General features: G+C 42.2%; 1 protein-coding gene across 3 annotated transcripts in view; it reads left to right on the top strand.

The window, feature by feature from the left end:
• Positions 9,369-24,452, top strand: part of PSEN1 (presenilin 1) — a 69,941-nt gene continuing 54,857 nt past the window's right edge. Inside the window, exons 1-2 of one of the 3 annotated variants that reach the window (XM_005686046.3) lie at positions 9,380-9,510; positions 17,570-17,697. In XM_005686046.3, coding sequence (XP_005686103.1) covers positions 17,623-17,697 — 75 coding nt within the window. In that variant the 5' untranslated portion in view covers positions 9,380-9,510; positions 17,570-17,622. Of the gene's footprint in view, positions 9,511-17,569; positions 17,710-24,452 lie in introns of all 3 variants that reach the window. The other 2 variants (XM_005686045.2, XM_013967270.2) reach the window with 2 other exon arrangements.

Genomic DNA, 24,452 nt, shown 5'->3' with positions numbered 1-24,452 from the left:
CATTTTTTGAGGCAAATGATAAATGATAGTTATCATTTATGTTAAGAACATAAAAGTAATCTTCCAAAAGGATGCCCAAGAATAGCTCTAGTATTCTAGATTTTATTCCCAGCGAGCCCCAGAACATCTTAGAGAACATTATGTTGTTACTCATTTCTGAATCTTATCAGAGCACTTCCTGATCTGTGATAGTAGAGGCTGATGATTTTTTTGTGGAGAGTGCAGTTTCAGGTACTAATCAGGCATGAATCATAGACTTGGTGGACAAATTGAGAAAATAATTCAAGAGTCAAATTGGACTAAACACATCATTTTTTTCTCTGCTATGAAGAAAATTTAGATAAATGCAAGCAGGTATACAATGTATATATGAAGCTTATTTACCCAGCTCTTTCATATAAGTTCTATGAATGTTTTCACTTTCTAGCCAAAAACTGCTGAAAGGTTTTATGTCAAAATGGTTGTACATTTTTCCAAGTCCTATTTCAGCCTTCTGTTAATAGGAAATTGAGAAACTGTTTTGCTTAGCAAAAGATGGTGAAATTGATTTGTGAATGCCACTAGCTATAAAAAGGTATTAGAAGGAATTCCAAATAGACTAAGAAATAGTCTAAGTTTTAGGAAGAAAACTAGGAAATGTACACAGGTTTTTTTTTTTCCACACATTTTTAAACCCAGGAACTATTATATTCATACTAGAAACCAAGGTGAACTTGGTATATAGTATTTTGATAAACTTAGATTTTTTGAATTGTGATTGCATTAAATTATTGAAGTCTTTATTTGCATTTGAATGTAATTTTCATCTTTAAAGGTCCTTTGCCTTTCATTTTTATTACTTGACTCACGAAGACTAAATTAGGAATGGCAATCTAAAATATCCAGGGAGAAAATAATTTCTGTATATAAAAATGAATAAAAATTCTTTTCAAGCCATTTTTAAATGACACTCCACAAGTATACCTACTCTGCCGCATCATGTATTAGTTGAATAAACGACTTGTAGATTCCCTTGCACAGAGTAGTGGCTAGATTATTAGGTTACCCTTCTGTCTTTTTGTATATGACATATTTGCCATTGAAGCACACTTTTAATATGTGCCATTCATGTTTTAAGCTAGATGGACTGATAGACAAAAATAAGGCAAAGTCCCTCTAAGCTGACAGTCTAGTGGTGGAGAAAAAAATGAGAAGATCACTAATAGATACACAATGTACACTATATGAACCGTCAAACTTGATGCGCTGGTTTCAAGGTCGGGAGGCAAGGGATAGGAAGTTTCTCAGCAGAGGTGGTAATATGTAGACCTTACAAATCAGAGTTTTTTTCTTTTTGGCTGTGCTGCATGGCACATGGGATTTTAGGTTCCTGACCAGAGACTGAATCTGGACCCTCAGCAGTGAAAGTGTAGAATCCTAACCACTAGGTGGTCAGGAAATTCTCCAGATCCCACAGTCTTAGCTACCCACTGGAACAGTGGTACCATGTGCTTTATGTGGATATCTAGAGGGCCTTGATATTGGATTATAATTCATGGTATAGGTCTGCACTGTCGAGTTTAATTCATTAAAATTAAAATTTTTCAATTACACTAGCCATATTTCAAGTATTCAGAAGTCAGGTGTGACTAAATTGAATTTTAAAATCCAGTTTTTTATTTGCAATATTCATATTTAAAGGTCCTCAGCAGCCATATTTAGCTAATGGCTACCAAGATTGAATGGACATTGCAGATTAAAGAATAGTATTCTGATTGCAGAAATTTATTTTGGATAGGTATCGTCTTGCTAATAGCCCCCTAGAGGCAGAGGAAAGTGTTTGTTAATAAAAGTTCTCTTATAGAAACCATTTTTAGCAAATCTTTGAAGCAAAAGTATTGTGAATTTAAAAATAGTTCTAAACAATTTTTCCTGTTTTCTTCCTTATCACAAAAGGAAAAACTAGTAAACATTTAGAATCTAGAAATCATGAAGGTCCATTTTTCTTCCTTGTCAATTAAAAACTTTGATTGTTACCATGGGTGGAAAAGCTAGACGTGAAAGTTTGAGTATATTCTTGAGGCAAAGTTGTCTTCTTCATAAAGGGGGTCCAGATTCTTTGTTAAGGAAATTAGATTTAATAAAATATTGACAGTCATACAGAATTTAAGACTAAAAAATAACAAGATGAGTAAGATAAAGCCAACCCTTCAGTTTGAGCTGTTTCAATTTAAGGAGCCAGATCCTACTTTACTCCCATAGCAAACAAGACAGTAATGTATAAATAAAGACAAACTATGTGGGAAGTGTTAATAAATTGGATTGCTTTGCCTTGGAATCGATAGTGTAAAGAAGTGGCCTTGGTCCTGACTTTATGGACTAGTGACCACTCTAGCTTTTCTAGCTTTGAACAGCCTCTCTTCCCCAGTAGTTCTAACAGGTTTGGCATCCTGAATTTCCCATCTGCTTCATCTTTCACTGCTTATTACTGATTTTTGCCGCCTTTTTTCTTTTTCTTTTTTTGTCATTTGTTTCTTCATTCTCCCAAGTTGAGATGTTTCTGGGGAAAATATAAAAGCACAACTGCAGGTAGTCTGGACCTACTATTATTTTTCTCATTCTTTTACTGAACTTCACTGCTTAACCACAAACACTGCAGTTTTCATTGTTCTTAAATTTCTAGTGCTGGAACTTCCCTGGCAGTCTAGTGGCTAACACTGTTGTTTCCACTGCAAGGGGAACAGGTTCAGTCCCTGGTTGTAGAACTAAAATCCCACATGCTGTGTGGCACAGGAAAAAACAAACACTAAAAACTTCCAGTGCTATCTTAGGTAGGTATGAATGAGTGAAAGTTATTTGATTCCCTTCCTTACTTAGCCAATAATCTCACGTTAAAAAAATCTTAACTTTCATTTAGGCATAGTCTCCATTTTCAGCTCTCCATTTTATGATATGCATCTTGAACCTTTGCTTTCTATTCAGAAGACCTCCCCCACTCCACTTGTCTCTGGTTTCTAACTACAGTTGGCAATTTCTTGAGCCTTGCTCGGGTATTTTCATTATCTTCTTTCTTCCTTCTGCCTGGAATAAGTTTTGAAAAAGACAGGAAATTAACCTTAGGCCCTCCCTTTTCCTTTTCACTACACTTGAGATTCCATAAACTCGCTTACAGTTTGGAGAAGGCAGTGGCACCCCACTCCAGTACTCTTGCCTGGAAAATCCCATGGACAGAGAAGCCTGGAAGGCTGAAGTCCATGGGGTCGCTAGGAGTCGGACACGACTGAGTGACTTCACTTTCACTTTTTCACTTTCACGCATTGGAGAAGGAAATAGCAACCCACTCCAGTGTTCTTGCCTGGAGAATCCCAGGGATGGGGGAGCCTGGTGGGCTGCCGTCTATGGGGGCGCACGGAGTTGGACACGATTGAAGCGACTTAGCAGCAGCAGCAGCAGCTTACGGTTTTATGTGTGCTTCACATTTCTTAAAGTGAAAAAGTGAAGTCGCTCAGTCATGTCTGACTCTGTGTGACCCCATGGACTGTAGCTCACCAAGCTGCATCCATGAAATTTTCTAGGCAAGAGTACTGGAGTGGGTTGCCATTTCCTTTTCCAGGGGATCTTTCCAACCCAGGGATCGAACCCGCGTCTCCTTAATTGCAGGCAGATGCTTTACCGTCTGAGCCACCAGGGAATCCCAACGTACTTAGATCTCACTCAATGTTCTTATCTTTGCTGGTGACTGGTGATAATCCCAAAGGAGACTCTCCGCTTGTAAGAGGCTACACCATAGTTTACATCTTAACACTCTGGGCGTTTGCTCTCTATTGGGTCTCTTGCTCAGTTGCTAAGTTGTGTCCAACTCTGTGACCCCATAGACTGCAGCACCAGGCTTCACTGCCCTTCACTATCTCCCGGAGTTTGCTCAGATTAATGTCCATTGAGTCACTGATGCTATCTTACTTACTCATTCTCTGCCACCTTCTTTTGCCTTCAGCCTTTCCCTGGGATGTCACTTTAGCCTTGTTCCTCTAGTCTGGGTTCTTCAGTGCTTTCTGGGTTTCTGTACACCTTAAAAGGTGAAATACAGAATACTGGAGGGAAATTTATCTGTAGTCCAGTTATTCTGCCAGTGGTTGCTTTTTAAGTCACTTCTATTTCCTTTTTGCAGGAATGTGTTTTGCCATATGCATAAATGTCAAAGATCTGTTTATTAATTGAACAGGGTAAGAAATTTTCTGTTACACATAATGTTTATAAACAATTTTAATCGCATTCTGTGGTGGCTGAACCATACTTTATTGTAAGACATTTAACATTCCAATTTTTGCTATTATTAATACTCCATGAATATCTTTACACAAAGTTTTTGTTTGTTCCTAAGATAGTTTGCCAGCATTTTAAGACTTTCTGTTTACATCCCAGGTTGCATTCAAAGAGATTGAACTAGTTCACAGATGGATGGGTTTTAGCCTATGCTTGTTTAACAAATGTGTAGAAGTGTTATGTGCTAGGGATTGTTCTCCGCACTTATATGTGGACAAACAGGCAAAAATTCCTACCCTTGTGAAGTTTGAGGAGGAAAATGGGAGATGAGAACTTTAAAAATTTTATTTGGGGGGTGTCAACCTTTTTATTTCACCAACATTCCCTGTTAATGGAAAAACAAATGCTACTTTGTTCTTAAATATAAAGTTGTGTGTAAAACTTATTTAAATCCATTCATGTATTGGGGTGGGGAGGAGAAAGGAGTTGGAGATTGATGCTCTAGGAATACGAAGGGTTTTCTTGGGAAAATTTAAGAGAAATAAAAAGTCTCATTTGGCCAGGTGCTGTTACTGATTTCATTTTCAGTTTTCGGATTAACTGCCTGTGCGTTTGAACATTTCTCCATTGTTCACCTTTGCTTTTACATGTTAGTAAGGGGACGACAGAGGATGAGATGGTTCGATGGCATCACCGACTCAATGGACATGAGTTTGGGTAAACTCCAGAAGTTCGTGATGGACAGGGAGGCCTGGTGTGCTGCAGTTCATGGGGTCGCAAAGAGTCGGGCACGACTGAGCACTGAAGTGAACTGAACTGATTCATTGTTAAGGAGCTTCCCAGGTGTCCCCAGTGGTAAAGAACCTACTTGCCAGTGCAGGAGAGGTAGGACATGCGGGTTCCATCGCTCGGTTGGGAAGACTCCCTGTAGAAGGACACAGGCAACCCACTCCAGTATTCTTGCCTGGACAGTCCTATGGACGGAGGAGTCCCATGGCCTACAGTCCATAGGGTCGCAAAGAGTAGGACACAACTGAGCGACTAACACACACAGGCTTTCAGATAAGTGTATGTGTGTGGTCTGCTACTTAAGGAGTGAGTTATTGGTACTGTTTTTACAGCCGTCTGAATGGAAAGTTGGCAGATGGCAAAAAATCAAAGGACCATAGGGCAGATCACTGTGCACCAGTTACTCTGTAACATTTGGATATTAAAATATAAGACAGCCATACTTTGAAAGCTTACTATCAAGGAAGATAGGTTCTTAAACTTGGAACCCAAAATCCCAGACGATGTTTTTTAAAATGCAGTTTCTTAGGTTCTCCAAACCCACCAAAAGTCTTGATTCATTAGGGAGAGGGTGGAGGGCACAGAGGAGCTCCCCCTGGCCCAAGGTCAGGGGTGGCTGTGCGGGCGCAGGAGGGCCGAGAGGACCTACTCCACGTTCAAGGTTAGGAGGGGCAGCATGAGGAGATACCCCTCGTCCAAGGTAAGAAACAGCGGCTGCGCTTTGCTGGAGCAGCCGTGAAGAGATACCCCAAGTCCAAGGTAAGAGAAACCCAAGTGAGACGGTAGGTGTTGCGAGAGGGCATCAGAGGGCAGACACACTGAAACCATAATCACAGAAAACTAGCCAACCTAATCATATGGACCACAGCCTTGTCTAACTCAATGAAACTAAGCCATGCCATGTAGGGCCACCCAGGATGGGCGGGTCATGGTGGAGAGGTCTGACAGAATGTGGTCCACTGGAGAAGGGAATGGCAACCCACTTCAGTATTCTTGCCTTGACATTCCCATGAACAGTATGAAAAGGCAAAATGGTAGGATACTGAAAGGGGAACTCCCCAGGTCGGTAGGTGCCCAATATGCTACTGGAGATCAGTGGAGAAATAACTCCAGAAAGAATGAAGGGATGGAGCCAAAGCAGAAACAATACCCAGCTGTGGGTGTGACTGGTAATAGAAGCAAGGTCCAATGCTGTAAAGAGCAATATTGCATAGGAACCTGGAATGTTAGGTCCATGAATAAAGACAACTTGAAAGTGGTCAAACGAGATGGCAAGAGTGAACGTCGACATTCTAGGAATCAGCGAACTAAAATGGACTGGAATGGGTGAATTTAACTCAGATGACCATTATATCTAATACTGTGGGCAGGAATCCCTTAGAAGAAATGGTAGTAGCCATCATGGTCAACAAAAGAGTCTGAAATGCAGTACTTGGATGCAATCTCAAAAATGACAGAATGATCTCTGTTCGTTTCCAAGGCAAACCATTCAATATCACGATAACCCAAGCCTATGCCCCAACCAATAACGCTGAAGAAGCTGAAGTTGAACAGTTCTCTGAAGACCTACAAGACTTTTTAGAACTAACACCCAAAAAGGATGTCGTTTTCATTATAGGGCACTGGAATGCAAAAGTAGGAAGTCAAGAAACACCTGGAGTAACAGGCAAATTTGGCCTTGGAATGCGGAATGAAGCAGGGCAAAGGCTAATAGAGTTTTGCCAAGAGAATGCACTGGTCATGGCAAACACCCTCTTCCAACAACACAAGAGAGGAGTCTACACATGGACATCACCAGATGGTCAACACTGAAATCACACTGATTATATTCTTTGCAGCCAAAGAGGGAGAAGCTCTATACAGTCAGCAAAAACAAGACCAGGAGCTGCCTTTGGCTCAGATCATGAACTCCTTATTGCCTAATTCAGACTGAAATTGATGAAAGTAGGGAAAACCACTAGACCATTCAGGGATGACCTAAATCAAATCCCTTATGGTTATACAGTGGAAGTGAGAAATAGATTTAAGGGCCTAGATCTGATAGATAGAGTGCCTGACGAACTATGGACAGAGGTTCGTGACAGTGTACAGAAGTCGGGGATCAAAACCATCCCCATGGAAAAGAAATGCAAAAAAGCAAAATGGCTGTCTGGGGAGGCCTTACAAATAGCTGTGAAAAGAAGAGAAGTGAAAAGCAAAGGAGAAAAGGAAAGATACAATCATCTGAATGCAGAGTTCCTAAGAATAGCAAGAGAAAAGAAAGCCTTCCTTTGTGATCAATGCAAAGAAATAGAGGAAAGCAACAGAATGGGAAAGACTAGAGATCTCTTCAAGAGAGATCTTCCCGTGGTATCTTAGAGATACCAAGGGAACATTTCATGCAAAGATGGGCTTGATAAAGGACAAATGGTATGGACCTAACAGAAGCAGACGATATTAAGAAGAGGTGGCAATAATACACAGGAGAACTGTACAAAAAAAGATCTTCACGACCCAGATAATCATGATGGTGTGATCACTCACCTAGATCCAGACATCCTGGAATGTGAAGTCAAGCGGGCCTTAGAAAGCATCACTATGAACAAAGCTAGTGGAGGTGACAGAATTCCAGTAGAGCTATTTCAAATCCTGAAAGATGATGCTGTGAAAGTGCTGCAATCAATATGTAAAGTAATGCTCAAAATTCTCCAAACCAGGCTTCAGCAATACGTGAACCGTGAACTTCCAGATGTTCAAGCTGGTTTTAGAAAAGGCAGAGGAACCAGAGATCAAATTGCCAACATCTGCTGGATCATGGAAAAAGCAAGAGAGTTCCAGAAAAACATCTATTTCTGCTTTATTGACTATGCCAAAGCCTTTGACTGTGTGGATCACAATAAACTGTGGAAAATTCTGAAAGAGATGGGAATACCAGACCACCTGACCTGCCTCTTGAGAAACCTGTATGCAGGTCAGGAAACAAGTTAGAACTGGACATGGAACAACAGACTGGTTCCACATAGGAAAAGGAGTATGTCAAGGCTGTATATTGTCACCCTGCTTATTTCACTTACATGCAGAGTACATCATGAGAAACTCTGGGCTGGAAGAAACAAGCTGGAATCAAGATTGCAGGGAGAAATATCAGTAACCTCAAATGTGCAGATGACACCACCCTTATGGCAGAAAGTGAAGAGGAGCTAAAAAGCCTCTTGATGAAAGTGAAAGAGGAGAGTGAAAAAGTTGGCTTAAAGCTCGATGTTCAGAAAACGAAGATCATGGCATCTGGTCCCATCACTTCATGGCAAATAGGTGGGGAAACAGTGGAAACAGTGTCAGACTTTATTTTTGGGGGCTCCAAAATCACTGCAGATGGTGACTGCAGCCATGAAATTAAAAGATGGTTACTCCTTGGAAGGAAAGTTATGACCAACCTAGATAGCATATTCAAAAGCAGAGATATTACTTTGGCAACAATGGTCTGTCTAGTCAAGGCTATGGTTTTTCCAGTGGTCATGTATGGATTTGAGAGCTGGACTGTGAAGAAAGCTGAGCACCGAAGAATTGATGCTTTTGAACTGTGTTGTTGGGGAAGACTTGAGAGTCCCTTGGACTGCAAGGAGGTCCAACCAGTCCATTCTAAAGGAGATTAGTCCTGGGTGTTCATTGGAAGGACTGATGGTGAAGCTGAAACCCCAATACTTTGGCCACCTCATGCGAAGAGACGACTCATTGGAAAAGATTCTGATGCTGGAGAGACTAGGGGCAGGAGGAGAAGGGAAAACAGAGGATGAGATGGCTGGATGGAGTCACCGACTGGATGGACGTGAGTTTGAGTGAACTCAGAGTTGGTGATGGACAGGGAGGCCTGGCGTGCTGCGATTCATGGGGTCGCAAAGAGTCGGACACGTCTGAGCGACTGAATTGAACTACTGGAGGGCACAGGGATTTACAATTGAAGTTAACTTTTCGTTTTGATTGTGGTGCCTCTGATATCCATTGAGAAACGCTGTGCAAATAGGTCCTGTAGAGAAATGAAAGAAACGTTAGATTTCACGTACTATCTCTTGTAGTCCGGGAGAAGCACACACTAGGTCTAGTTTAGGTAGCAATCTAGATCCTCAGCTCAGGAGCAGCGTCTAATCTGATAACCTCCTCCTCGCGCTGGCGGCCACGGGGATGGAGGTTGGTGAGCCAGGGCCGGGGTCAGATGCCCGACTAGAGCGCCAGGTCCCCCGCCTCAATCGCCACCACCGGAAGCTCCGCCTCCTCCCCCTGGGAACCGCCCCTCCGCCGCTGGGGCCCCTCCAAGGCCACGCCCCTCGGCAGGCGGGTCACCAACGACGCCCGGGCCGGAAGTGACGACACCGGTGAAGCCTTTTGGGTGGGGCCTGGGTCATCAGCACCAAAGGCCGCGATTTCACATCGGAAACAAAACAGCGGATGCTCGGGAAGGAACCTCGGCTGCTAGGGTCCGGTGGTGGTGGCGGCGAGGAAAGGGTAGGTGCCCGAAGGGGAGTTGGGGGTGACAGAACACGCCTCACATCCGGTGCCAGTACGGGCGACTGCGGGCAGGGCTGGGCCCTTTGTCGCCGTCCGGGCCGCGGAGCCGGTGTCCTCGAGGATGAGGCGCGGGGCGCGGTCTGGCGGGGAGCGAGGAACCCCATGTGGGGAACCAGGAGGGGCGGCCGGTTTCTCGGGCGCAGGGCGCGGCGCGCAGTCCGGTTGAAGAAAGTCCCCCTCAGCCTTGGTATGGAAGTGCTGGTTTCCCGAAGACAGCTCTGGGCGCAGGTGCTTTGGGCGGGGATTGACCGTCTTGCCTGGAGTTGAAGCGAGAGAAAAGAGGAAGCGCCTTGCGCTGGGTCTTGTTGAGCAACTGGTGAAACTCCACGCCTCGTCCCCTGAGTGTGTCCTTGTCCCGGGGAAGCGAGTGGCACTCGGCTAATTTCCTTCTGAGTTCGAGGCGGAAAACACCGGGCTCTGATGCTTTTGCCTTAATCTGGACTGTCGCGAGGCTTTGTCCAGTGCTTTGCCTGTGTTTTAGATACTTGGCTTTTTGATCCCGCAAATTCCTTTCAAATAAGTATCTGCTTCTCTGGTAGAAAAGTCAACTTAATGATTTTACAAGGGTTGTTTGCCTGGTTTGGACAAGAGGAATAAAGCGTTCAAGGTTTACTGTGGGAGATAAGAATGGCAGGGAAATCACTATATGGCAGAGCACGTTGTAAAGTCATAAGTATTCTCTCAAGTTAGAGGCAGGTGGAGATTACATCTCGTTAACAGCATCTTGTTACTTGAGTTATGTTTCACCATGGAAAGGTTTTCACCCTCGGAGTTGAATTGAGGAGGGCATTATATCAGAGGGTGTACTACGAAGAGCGGCACTCTGGATCCGAAGCGTCCGGTACCCGGTGTGCGCTTTAAATCACTCTTGTTAAGGAGAATAAAAACAGGAACGAGATTGGGAGCCGATTGCGTTTGGCTGATTCAGTCACCTGCCAAAGCCAGTTTCAATTCTCCTTTAACTCATTTACAGTGTTCTGCCAACGTAAACCCCCTCCCACCTCCATTTAGTAACAAGCCTTTAACAGTGAAAAAGAAGCTTATTTATTGAGTGCATGGATTTCCTCCCTCCTCTCTCCAGAGAAAAGTAGATGATAGAAGCGGCATCTATCATCTGTTTTTACATTCGTCCGCTCATCTTCCTTGGGTAAATAAGTTATCGCAACTCTGGACATACTTTCCTCTGCGTGGATATGCCCTGGTGCTGAATTTTAAGTTAGTGGCTGCCTCTGGTCCTAGACTGCTGCGTGAATGTCCATTTGGGGAGAACTGGAGGATTGGAGTTGGTCTCTGAAAATCATTCCAGCAGGAAAGATAGAAAGTTTGTCTGTCAGCAAGGCTTTTGTGGTCCCCTTCCCCTCCCTCACAAAGGGATCCAGATTCCCTCTGCTTCTGCTTTACCTCGGATTTCAGGGAGAGACTTGTTTCTTTTGGATGTATTCTGAAAAATTAATAGTGCCTCTCCTTTGTGTGATCAATTCCAGGCAGATTTGGAAGGTGTTTTGAGCTTTGCTCTTAATAAGTTTTGTGACAGAAGGTCTAGAATGAGTGAGAAATTTGAGGTGACTTTTGCATGAACCGGGTGGGATATAATGAAAATTTGGCCTTTGGTGGTGACAGAGGCTTAGAAAGGAGGAAAAGTATGAAGAGGATATGACTGGCCAATTGAGAAGCAAGGAGTAAAATGTGAAGTTGACTAGGAGGCTTTGTTTAGAAAACGGGGGAAACAATCAAAGGAATAAGAAAGCTAGGAGCAAAGGAGAGTCTGGAAGAGGAGATATCGGTTTGGAAGTATCACTTTTCAAGTGCCAGTAGTTGAAATATCCCGTGGACAGGCCTGGAGCTGTAAACATGCGTCCCTTAAATAGCCTTACCAGTTGATTTTGGAACACTGGAGGAGAAGCCTGAGAAAAGGAGGGGGACAAGGAGCCCCAGGCAGAGCCTAGGAACACTTATAATGAGAGGGTGGAAGAGGATAAGGAACCAGCTGAGGGGAATGAGTGGTGGGAGGAGAACCTCCACGATGCAGTGTCACTAAACTGAGGACGGGAGGGAAGCTTCAGGAAGGAAAAGGTTGTCAGGGATTTTCAATATTAAGCCTGTTTGTCGGAGAAAGAACTGAAGCTTTAGAGCAGCACTGTCCAATAGAAACATCACGTGAGAGCTACAAAGGTCAGTTTTAAGTTTTCTGATGAACAAATTTTTTAAAGATAGCAATAGGTGAAATTTGAATAATATATTTTATATAACTCGGTACAGCTAAATAATTTTATTTCAACATGTTATTAATGTAAAAACATTCTTCTGTCTTCCCCTCTAGATAGTAAGCGCCTTAAGTGACCAGAAGCATCATCGGATGCACTAGCATCCCTCGTACCTACCACAGTGTGTGGTTGTGTAGAAGAATCCCAACAAGTGTTTGTTGATTAAAGGGTATTAATGTTTGACTATGCCTTGTACAGTTCCTTAAGGTGATCTAAGCGAACAAGAGAATGCATTGCTGAGAATAGTCAATGATTTACAAATTAACTGTGAATAGTCTTTTTCTTTGTTAAAGATTAGTTGTGTTCTGCCATTTCCACAACAAATTTTCCACAATGACTCATTGTAATTACATCTTCCAGTAAAGTTACTGAAGTGAAATTTGAGAGGAAAAGAATCTCTTTAACTATATAAGTAATAATACAGGACCATGGTCCCATATCCACAGTTCGCAAATCCAAAAGCTCCTAAATCATTTGACAGCAAACTCTAACCAGAACCTCTATATGCATTTGCCTCTTGTTGCAGTGCGGGAGACCTGAGTTTGATCCCTGGGTTGAGAAGATCCCCTGGAGAAGGGAAAGGCTACCCACTCCATTATTCTGGCCTGGAGAATTCCATGGACTGTATAGTCCATGGGGTCGCAAAGAGTCGGACACGACTGAGCGACTTTCACTTTGAACTTCACAAAATCCAAAAAATATATAAATTCTAAACCTGTTTGGTCCTAAGGGTTTCAGATAAAGGATTTTACGTTTTTGTCTTCGTTCATTTTTTTATTGCATCTTCTGAGCCCACACAACCATTATTATTTAAAGGCAACCATGATAACTCTACATAGTAGACCTCCCCCAAACTCAGTGCCTTAGAGCGGTAGCTCTCACTCTTCTTAAAGGTGACAGCTAGGGCAGTTCTGCTTTGCCCTTCGTGTTCTGGGCCCCAGGCTGAAGGGGCAGTGGCTACCCGGATAAGTTCTTGCGGGGACAGCAGAAGTACAGGAAGACAGGGCCCCCTGCACAAGCACAGTTTTAACTGTTTGTGCCGCATCTGCCAAGATCCCATGACCAAAGGAAGTTGTCCGGTTGAGCCCAAAGGCATGGAGTGGGCAGTAGACTGCACTCACCTTGAGGTCAAAGCAACTCACAGAACCAAGCTCAATATCCTTTCATGGGCATGTTGGGGGAGGGAGTGAATATATGCTGAATAATCATCTAATCTGCCACAAATGGTTCACAGTAGAGTGGGAAGGAAGGAAGCAGGGGGGAAAAATCACCAAATTAGATGTATCACTATGCTTAGTCTTTTTAGGGCCTGTCATTTTCACGAAGCCTCTTGTGGGAGTGGGGAGATTGTTTGCTCCCTAATCTCTTAAAATTGAGAGTCTTTCTAGGCTGTATTCCTGACGTTTTAGATTAATTTTAAGTTATTAATTTTAGTTTGTTACCTTGGGATGTAGTGAGAGACAGAAACATACTTTTCTGTTGGAATGTCCCTAAATGAATTTTTAATAAGCTGCTTTTTGGGATTTCAAGCATTGGTCCTGTGATACTTTTTAAAGTGCTGATGGATGGAAGGTTTTCTGGTTAGACAGATTTTTCTGTTCAGCACATCTAAACTTCAAGATTATCTGTATTCTCCTGGGGCTTTTAGTCTTTGTGTATAATAGAAAGAAATTACAGCTGCCCATCAGAAAAGGATTTCTTTTTCCTTTTATCTGATTGAGCAAGTGTTTTGAAAAAAAGGAAATGAATAGCAGTGAATTCAAGTGTTGTGCTTTATCAGCCTCAGAAAATCTTTAGCAGATGGCCAGAGAGAGAAAACACCAAAGTCTACTTACATCCCTACTCCCACTCCCTCTGCAATTCAGGTCATGTGAAAGATCCTCACTTCCCAACAACTGTCTTTTCTTGTTCTCAGGGCACTGTTCGTAATGTTATAAGGTCCGGTAGTGTCTTTTTGCCACGCTGCTGGGACAGTGGGTCATTGGCCTTCTCCATGCAGTCATCAATTGTTTTCAGCTGTTACTGGCCCGGAATCAAATCTAGCTTTGCCTGCCCCTTTGTACCAACAATGTTTGTTTGTTCTCCAGGCCTGACTGGAGACCTAGCTAGCCCTGTTGCCTACCTCCACTTCCTCCTGCTGCTGCTGCTAAGTTGCTTCAGTCGTGACCCTGTGAGACCCCATAGACGGCAGCCCACCAGGCTCCCCTGTCCCTGGGATTCTCCAGGCAAGAACACTGGAGTGGGTTGCCATTTCCTTCTCCAGTGCATGAAAGTGAAAAGTGAAAAGGAAGTCACTCAGTCGTGTCCGACTCTTTGCGACCCCATGGAGACCGCAGCCTACCAGGCTCCTCTGTCCATGGGATTTTCCAGGCAAGAGTACTGGAGTGGGGTGCCATCATTCCAGATGTGTCTTAAATACAGTTGTCCTTTGGTGGGGGGCGGAGATGGAGGACAAGTGCTTTCAGAACTCCCACTAGGCCCCACCCCATGGCTAACAGAATCCTTGGATGCTGAAGTCCTTTATATAAAATGGCATAATATTTTCATATAATCTATACACATTCTCCTGTATACTTTAAATTATCTCTAGATTACTTATAATACCTAATATGAATGAAAACACCTTTTCCAGTCTTGTGGCTACTGCTGAGGTTTCCCAATTTGCTGACATGTCGACTGCAGCACTTTCACAGCATCATCTTTTAGGATTTTAAATAGCTCACCTGGAGTTCCATCACCTCCACTGGCTTTGTTCGTAGTAATGCTTCCTACGGCCCACTTGACTTCACACTCCAGAATGTCTGGGGCTTGGTGAGTGACCACATCATCGTGGTTTTCTGGATCATTAAGACTTTCTTGTATAATGTTTCTGTGTATTCTTGCCATCTCTTCTTAATCTCTTCTTTAGGTCTTTTCTGTCCTTTATCATGCCCATCCTTGCATGAAATGTTCCTTTGATATCTCCAGTTTTCTTGAAGAGATCTCTAGTCTTTACTGTTCTACTGTTTTCCTCTTATTTCTTTGTCTTGTTCATTTAAGAAGGCTGCCTTATCTCCTTGCTATTCTCTGGAATTCTGCATTCAATTGGGTATATCTTTTTCTTTCTTATTTGCCTTTCACTTCTCAATTAGTCAACTTTTAAAAATCTAGAAGCATAGGTCAGAACATTTGCTTTCAGTACTTTGAGAATATAACTGTTCTGCTGGAATCCACCTCCCTTTTGGGTAAGCTAGCATACATGTTGTCAAACCCTAAATATAGGTTTCAGTTCAGTCACTTAGTCGTGTCCGACTCTTTGCGACCCCATGAATTGCCGCACGCCAGGCCTCCCTGTCCATCGCCAACTCCCGGAGTTCACTCAGACTCACGTCCATCGAGTCCGTGATGCCATCCAGCCATCTCATTCTCTGTCATCCCCTTCTCCTCCTGCCCCCAATCCCTCCTAGCATCAGCGTCTTTTCCAGTGAGTCAACTCTTCACATGAGGTGGCCAAAGTACTGGAGCTTCAGCTTTAGCATCCTTCCTTCCAAAGAAATCCCAGGGCTGATCTCCTTCAGAATGGACTGGTTGGATCTCCTTGCAGTCCAAGGGACTCTCAAGAGTCTTCTCCAACACCACAGTTCAAAGGCATCAATTCTTCGGCGCTCAGCCTTCTTCACAGTCCAACTCTCACATCCATACATGACCACAGGAAAAACCATAGCCTTGACTAGACGGACCTTAATCGGCAAAGTAATGTCTCTGCTTTTGAATATACTATCTAGGTTGGTCATAACTTTTCTTCCAAGGAGTAAGCGTCTTTTAATTTCATGGCTGCAGTCACCATCTGCAGTGATTTTGGAGCCCCCCAAAATAAAGTCTGGCACTGTTTCCACTGTTTCCCCATCTATTTCCCATGAAGTGATGGGACTGGATGCCATGATCTTTGTTTTCTGAATGTTGAGCTTTAAGCCAAGTTTTTCACTCTCCTCTTTCACTTTCATCAAGAAGCTTTTGAGTTCCTCTTCACTTTCTGCCATAAGGGTGGTGTTATCTGCATATCTGAGGTTATTGATATTTCTCCCAGAATATAGGTTTACACCTTCAAAAATCTATCTGACTTTTCAAATAGAAGTATATAGGAATGTGCACAGGTCATAGGTATAGAGCTCCGAGGATTTTCAGATTGACATCTCTGTGTAACTAGCACCCAGATCAAGAAACAAACATTACCAATAATTCCAGAAGCTTCCTGTGTACCCCCTTCTGGTGATCAGTTCCCATGAAAGTAGCCATTGAGTCTGCTGTTAATTTTAATTCATTTTATTTTTAAAATAATTTTATTCATTTTCTTAAAACAAATTAATATATATTTTAAACAGAATTGTCTCATTATATAATTACATCTTTTTTAGTTGATATTAATTTACAATCTTTTGCTCTCACACCAGCTTACTATGGGCACATAGCAGGTTGGAGGGGAGGTGAAAAGCGGGCACAGTATTTAAAAGCATGTAGGATAGGGACTTCCCTGGTGGTCCCGTGGTTAAGTAGTTGTGCCTTCACTGCAGGTGGCATCGTTTTGACCCCTGGTGGGAGTATTCAGACCCCAATGCCTCATGGCATGGCCCCCCCCCAAAAAATACATGGAATAGAAAGGAAAGCATACCTTGATTGTGAATTTGTCATGATTTAAATGATCCAAATAGAGGTGATAAGGATTAATTGGAAGTCAGTACCTTTACTAGAGGAAAAAGTTGTTTTATGTGGTTTTTTATTTAAGAAATCATTAGAATAGGAAAGCAGAATAATATTTAGAGGATAGAAGATCCTGAAATGAAATGACATTGACAACGTACTTTCATTTAAGTATGTACATGGTAATATTTTAGACACTTTAAATGAATTAGAGTATTGCTTAGGTGTGCAAACCATTTTTTTTCCTTCTGTATTTCTGAAGACTTTCAATGGAAAGCAAAGTTGAAGTCCTGAGGAGTTGGCCGATGGACATTCAGGTACCTAGACAGGCACATGGAAGGGTGAAGTCTGGGAGATGGAGTAATGTGTGTGAGCAAGGCTGTGCGAGGAGGCAGAGGAGAGGCTGGGGGTCAGGCCTCTGTGGTTTTGGTCTTGGTCTGCCCAGTTTAATGCTTTTAAGCAAGTCACTGAACTTGGGTCCCCTTCAGTTTTTGTAAAATAAATATGTTACCTAGTTCTTCTGCCTTAGAGCATTGTGGTAAAGGAAAAAATGAGATGATAAAAAGAAATTAAAAGCACAAAACATAATTTTATGGTAATATAAATTAAGGTGGATCGGAAAAGGAATGTTGACAAGAACATTCTTTAAGATCATTTAGCATCCTTTGCTCTAGATCTGAAATCATTAGATATGATAGTGATTGAAAGTATTTGGTTTCTCATGTAGATCTACTCATTACCAAGAAGTAACTTGAGCTGACAAAAGTTTGTCAACTGAAGGTCTTGGCATAATAATGCATTTCTGGTTTACAAATTAGTCTTGTAAGTGTTATAATTGATGTGAATGGATTTACTAGAACTTAACCAACTCTTGGTAACCCAGTAAAATCTGTTCCAGACCTAATCCAGGAGCCAGCAAGTGACAGCAGCCTGTGAGGTCCTTAGAAAGTGTGGCCTGGAGGAAAACACATGAAAGAAAGTCATTTGTGAAAGTGTTTCAGAATAAACGTATAATTGTAATGCGCAAAAGATTGTTTTCTTTTTCCCTTTTTCAGAACCCCAGGAGGCTCTGTTTTCTGTGGAAAAGTTTATCTGTACAATTGCTCCAATGACAGAGATACCCGCTCCCTTGTCCTACTTCCAGAATGCACAGATGTCCGAGGACAACCACCTGAGCAGTACTGTACGTAGCCAGGTACAGTGTCAACCTCTGCAACTACCCTTTCAGACTGTGGATTCATTGACCACCCTCCCTCACCTCCAGGAGAGGCACAGGACTGAGCAGGCTTTGTCAGCTTTACCAAATTTACATATTTGTGGAACTTCAAGTATGGGAAAGCACTGTCCCATTTGGTGCAGGGGACACAAGGCTGCGTGATTCTTGGTTGTTGATGTAGTTCCTCCCTGGCTCAGACATCACCTCCCTTTCTGATGCCTTCTCCAGCTTCCCCAGCTGTTTATTACTCTACCTAGCTTGCTCTTAATCTTCTGTGGGCTGAGTACATTTTATTTGCTTTTAGTTTTTCAGTGCCTGGCCGGTCTGGTTCTTGACGGTGCTCAGTAAGTGACAGAACGATGAATGCAGGCCTGAGTGTAGCAGTCCCGGGGGAGGTCAAAGGAGAAAAGAAGGAAAGGGATGTAATCTGTGCGTGGAACACAGAGAGTCGGTGGCTCCACACACAGGCCAGAGCTGCCTGTTCCTCTACTAGCTAATCATTACATGTTGAAGGCAGAGTCCACAGATGGCCTATGAGACGGCGAGGGCGGCGGTGTTATTTTTAGAGGTGGAGCCAGAATGGGGAAAAACACAAGGCCAACTGTAAGCTGTACAGGCTGCAGGGGGTGGGGAGCAGGGCCAAACTTTCCTCTGTGTGAACCCGAGGGCAGAGCCAGTGGTGGAGGGAAAGAGGTTCTGGATCAGGAAAGAGAAACTTCCTCACAAGTACTGTATATCTGAAAGAGCATGGACTGTCTCATGGGCTAGTGTGTGCATGTCACTAAAAGCAGCCACAGAGGCTGGAGGATTATCAGCCGGATCTGCAGAGGGTTAGTTCACGAACTGAGTGGTGAGCTATAGCACTGGTGGCCAGAGATTGAGAATTCAGTTAAGGGTCAAAATGTGGGAGGAAGGCTTCCCAAAGTAAACCTCCGTGGATGCTTAAGATTCGAGTAGAGCCAACTGGGAAGTCATGACTGATGGAAGAAGTAACACTAGAGGAAGAAGGGTTGTCCTACAGTGTGAATCGACAGGGGGGCTCTCTCTGGGGATATCAAAAGCAGATCACACTGTATTGTTAGAGCATTTTAAACAAGTGAAGTCAATTTAAAATGAATATCGAGGGAAGCCCGAAAGAGAACACCTGAGGGGTTGCTGGGGTGGAAGAGGGGCTGTTGCCCCTCGTGTCTGGGTGGATGGTTAATAAGGAGTGTTCTAACAACACACTTGCTCCACTGCTGTGTGTCAGCAGCTTGACTTTCTCCTTTTTGCTGTTCCCTAGGAATGGCCTTTTGCAAAAGTTAGACTGGACTAGGTTAGAAGGTTCTTGGGGTACAGCTGTGTAAGTTTGGATGCTGCAGACTTTGTACTCATTTTCAAACTGTTAGAGAAGAGAGAGGAAAAGTGGGAATTGCAGACTTGGGTCTTCTTCCTTAGCCAGAGCTGCTCCTGTTCTATCTGTTTCACATACCCATCTTCCATGGATCCCTTTGAACAAAAGATTCCACAGCTAACCAGTTAAAGGTCACTCGTCTGCCCTCAGGAGACGAAACCAGCCTACTGAGTGTCTTCAGTGTGCTGGACTCATACTCAGTGCTCTCACAAACATCATGCAGCTTTAGGGCCTGGCATTTTAGGGACATTTATCATAAATGAGCAAGTTTTCCTTCTATCTTCCCCTCCTTTGAATAGCTGCTCTATTAAAGTACTTATCTATATGACTCTAGAGTACACAAACATGCAATTTTACACTAGATATTACAGAAGGAAAAGAAAATTCATTTACAAATAGTTTTGAAGCCGAAAAGAGAGTGAATAACTTCCTTACAAACTAGGTAAGTCGGTGAATTATCCTTTCCTTTTAAAAATGAAAATCATTGTTTCAATTAAAAATAGTCTTAAAGGGGCTTCCCTGGTGGTCCACTGATTAAGACTAGGCTCTTCCAATGCAATGGGTGTGGGTTTGATCCATGGTTGGAGAACTAGGATCCGTGTGCTGCATGGCATGCCCCCCAAAAAACGTTTAAAAGCAATATTCAGCAGGCCTGAATATGAAAATAAACTTTTCTATATCTCATAAAGACAGACTGAAGTAAACTATATTAGAAATTTCTGTGTAGTCCAGCTAATGTTCAGCTGTTCCATTTATTATTTTAATGTCCATACCATGAAAGTCCAACAAGGAAAAGATGGGTGATTTTGGTGATTTTCCCCCTTTTTTTTTTGCATATGTTCAATAATACAGTTATCTCATAATTTAAAAAGAAATGTATTTTTAAAGAGGAAAATTTTTGGATGTGAAGGAAGGTCGATGGGGAATATCTGTGGAAAGGAGCAAAAGCCTTCAAGGTGCTCATGATGACTGACTTAACGAACAGTAGTGGGGAAATTAGAGCAACTGATGTCAAAGAAACCAGAAAAGCATGATAGCCTGAGGTCTTGGTAATTGGAATTTATATTCTGTCCTTGCCACTGGTAAAAGCTTCAGTTGTGTTTATCAGTTTCATTTAAAAGACTGAAATGTTTACCATGCTTTATAAAGAGGTTTCATAAAAATACTGACTTTTTGGATTTGAACTTTAAGCACGCTTTCATTTTCTAGAAAACTAACCCATATAAAATATCTTAATTCCTGCTCGTAACGAATGAGAGGAGTTAAATTGTTTTCACCTTTTCAGTTTTTAGAATACTTCACTTTTTTATGCTTGTTAGCCCTGTTAGGTTATAAAATCTCTAAAGGCAGAACATTATTCATGTTTCTGAGCTGACTTTTGAATTTAATCATCAAGTGTCTCTAAACCAATTCAGTACAAATCTCCCTGCCAAAGAGCAAAGAGGTTTTTGGTTTTTTTCTCACATTAGCAAGAGAAAATTTAAAATTTTGTTTCTGCGAATAAAAATGCGAAGTGAGTCTCATTTGCATAAGGACTTCATCTTTTGTGTGAGAGGGCGCCCTGGGTGCCCTGTTCTCTGGACCCACTCCTTGGCCATCACATCACTGCTCTTGACGCCATGTCGTTATCTACACTGCTGTCACCATGTGGGGCAGAGCTCCAGTTTTTATGTAGAACAGCTGTCAAATGATAGTTTGGCGTGTCACGAGAACCAAGTGGAGAATCCATTTTATTTATTTCTGTCTCAAGACTGCGTGTCCTGCTTCAACCAAAAATGTTCACTGCTTTCCATTAGATTACGCACCACCTCTACTGGAAGCTAGAGTGGACCTCATGTTTTTGCTGTTGGTTGGCCATGTCTAGAGGGACTGGAGACTGGAAGGTAGACTGACTAAATAAGTCCAGTGTTTTTGACGAAGGGCAAAGCTTGTAAGCTGTTAAATAACTGAAGTTCTTTGTTTTCTATTTAATTTTGGCTGCACTGGGTCTTCATTTGCTGAGCACTTCCCTAGTTGTGGTGAGCACGGGACTACTCTCTAGTTGTGATGTACAGGCTTCTCATTGCAGTGGCTTCTCTTGTTTTGGAGCTAGGTGCGAGGGTTTCAGGAGGTGTGGCACACAGGCTCAGCCCCATGGCATGTAGAATCTTCCTGGACCAAGTTGGCAGGTGGACTCTTAACCATTGAACTACCTGTTAATTTGTAAAGTTTTATTTTCTGGTGCAAAATTTTGATGGGTAGAGTTCATGTTTTGATTTGATGTAGACTTACATCCTTTATTGTGGATTAACTGAGGCTTTTTTGCTTTTCTGAGATACAAAGAAGTGATTTTTTTTTAAGTAAGTCTAAAATTCATTTATATTGTTAATTAAGCTTTTTAGAATATGTTACAGCAGTGATTTTCGAATTGGAGTGCCCTGGAAGAATTGTTAAAACAAATTCTCTGGCCTGAAACCCAGAATTCCTGATTTTGTAGGTCCAGTATAGGGCCAGAGAATTTGTATTTCTGACTACTTCCCAGATCCCACCAATGCTTCTGGTCCAGCGACCATAATTTGAGAGCCACTATATTTGAATAACGATTTAAAGGGAAGGTAACCTTAGAGAAAAACAATTAGATTTATAAATTGAACATTCAATATTTTAATTCTCATTAGTTTATTCTGACTCAAATTTTCTAGTCCTTAAGGCAGTTAATTGTCAACAGCCTTTTTGATTTAGAATAGAAGGATAGAAAAATCAGTTATTTGCCAACTAAAAAAGAATCCTTAAAGTAGAAATTCATTAAAAGGTCAATACTAATTCTCTGTGTAAAGCAATTGCTGAGGAATACATGCAGATTGTTACCTTCAGCTCTGCTAAATTTACAACATTAAAATGTGTCTGGTCTTTATAAACAAGGTCATTTGCAGTATCTTCTGAATTCAAAAGACTAAATTCAGAGAACTTTATTAAGTTACTAGCAAATCATAAGCTGGTAAAACTAACCCTCTCATTTTCTAGATGATGACGGGTCACTTTTTTAAAGTGTGAGAAATCTTATGAAATTAAACAGAATGCAGACATAGAAGATGTTTAAAGGTGATTAAGTACTTGGGACCTTGAGGAGGGAAAAATAAGTGAAAGGAGTGATCTAAATTTAAGCTAAATCGGGTTCACAGGCTTAATCAGTCAGCCTTTGGATGGTGATGTTATTGTACTGTTTATGGTAATTAATTTGTTTTCCCTCCCATTCATATCAAAATGAAGCAAAGAGAAAAAACTTAAGATCTTGGGGTGACCTTCAGAGAAACATGCTTGTTTTTGCATGAGAGTAAAGTCAGAGGTCTTTGGCACAGATCTTAATAGTTTGTTTAAAAAAAAAAAAAAAAGCTTTAGGTTCAAGCCTCACACAACAGCACCATAAATGTGTAATTTTATCTCTCACCAGTTATGTCAGCTGTTCAGGAAAATGACAACCTTCCTTGATGATGGAGTACTGGTTAAAGCTCTAATTCTGGGCAATCTCAAAGCTTGGACAGGTGCTGGATAGAATTCTGCATACTGTTGGAAACATTGTGTATGATTAATAAATATTTTCAAGTTTTCCACTTCACTTGCCAGTTCTTCACTTCAGCTACTCTTCTCATTTTTTCTGCAGTGCAGGCTTAGGAGCCTCACATTTCTAATTGTGGAAATCCAAACAACATCTAGGGCTTCCCTGACAGCTCAGCTAGTAAAGAATCCACCTGCAATGCAGGAGATCCCGGTTTGATTCCTGGGTCAGGAAGATCCGCTGGAGAAGGGATAGGCCACCCACTCCAGTATTCTTGGGCTTTCCTTGTGATTCAGCTGGTAAAGAATCCGCCTGCCATGCGGGAGACCTGGGTTCGATCCCTGGGTTGGGAAGATCCCCTGAAGAAGGGAAAGGCTATGCACTCCAGTATTCTAGCCTGGAGAATTCCATGGACTGTATAGTCCACAGGGTCACAAAGAGTCAGACACAACTGAGTGACTTTCACTTTCAACAGACAACTTTCAAACAATATCTGTAGTACTTTTTTTTAATTTATTTTTTTAAGATAATTATATTTATTTATTTTTGGCTGTGCTGGGTCTTTGTTGCTGTGCCGGCTTTCTCTTTCACTGTGGCAAGCAGGGGCCGCTCTCTGGTCGCAGTGCTCGGATTTCTCACTGTGGTGGCCTCTCTCGTTGCAGAACACAGGCTCTAGGTGCGTGGACTTCAGTAGCTGCAGCATGTGAACTCAGTAACGGTGGTGTGCGGCCCTACAGCATGCAGGCTTCAGTAGTGCTGGCTCGCGGGCTTAGTTGCTCCGCGTCTATGTGGGAAATTCCCAGATTGGGGATCGGACCCGAGTCTCCTGCACTGGCAAGTGAATTCTGATCCACTGCACTACAAGGGAAGCCCTTTAATTTAGTTGGAGGATAATTGCTTTACAATGTTGTGTTGGTTTCTGCCATTCAACAACATGATTCAGCCATAAGTATATGTGCATCCCATACAACAACACGAATCAGCCATAAGTATATATACATCCCCTCCCCATGAAACCTCCCTCCTATGATACTTTTTCTTATAAATAAATATGTATGTTAAGTAAATAACGTGATTATAAATATATCAACTTAATGGAATACAGTGTTAATTTTTAGGCCTTTGACTTGGTACATGGGAATGTATACATGAAATAATATTCGATGAAAAAAGTAAGATTAAGTTTTCCTTATTAAATAATGTAAGTTCATATTCAGCAATACAGAATAATAAACTTCAGTGTGGCAAAAACTGCCATGAACAAAGTCTAAAAACAAATTAGGCAAAGGCTTATATACCTAGTAACAGATATATCTTAATATATAAAGAATCCTTATGAAGTTAAAAGGGACATAACTCAGAAACAAATTACTAAAAGGTATGAGCAGAAAAACATCTATTTCTGCTTTATTGACTATGCCAAAGCCTTTGACTCTGTGGATCACAAAAAAATGTGGAAATTCTTAAAGAGATGGGAATACCAGACTACCTGATCTGCTTCCTGAGAAATCTGTATGCAGGTCAGAAGGAACACTTAGAACTGGACATGGAATAATAGACTGGTTCCATATCGGGAAAGGAGTATGTCAAGGCTGTATATTGTCACCCTGCTTATTTAATTTATATGCAGAGTTCAGTTCAGTTCTGTTGCTCAGTTGTGTCCGACTCTTTGAGACCGCATGAATCGCAGCACGCCAGGCCTCCCTGTCCATCACCAACTCCCGGAGTTCACCCAAACTCATGTGCATCGAGTCAGTGATGCCATCCAGCCATCTCATCCTCTGTTGTCCCCTT

Source organism: Capra hircus, chromosome 10 (assembly GCF_001704415.2).
Source record: "Capra hircus breed San Clemente chromosome 10, ASM170441v1, whole genome shotgun sequence".
In the NCBI taxonomy this organism is placed as follows: Eukaryota; Metazoa; Chordata; class Mammalia; order Artiodactyla; family Bovidae; genus Capra; species Capra hircus.
This window is presented reverse-complemented; position numbering and strand designations above follow the sequence as displayed.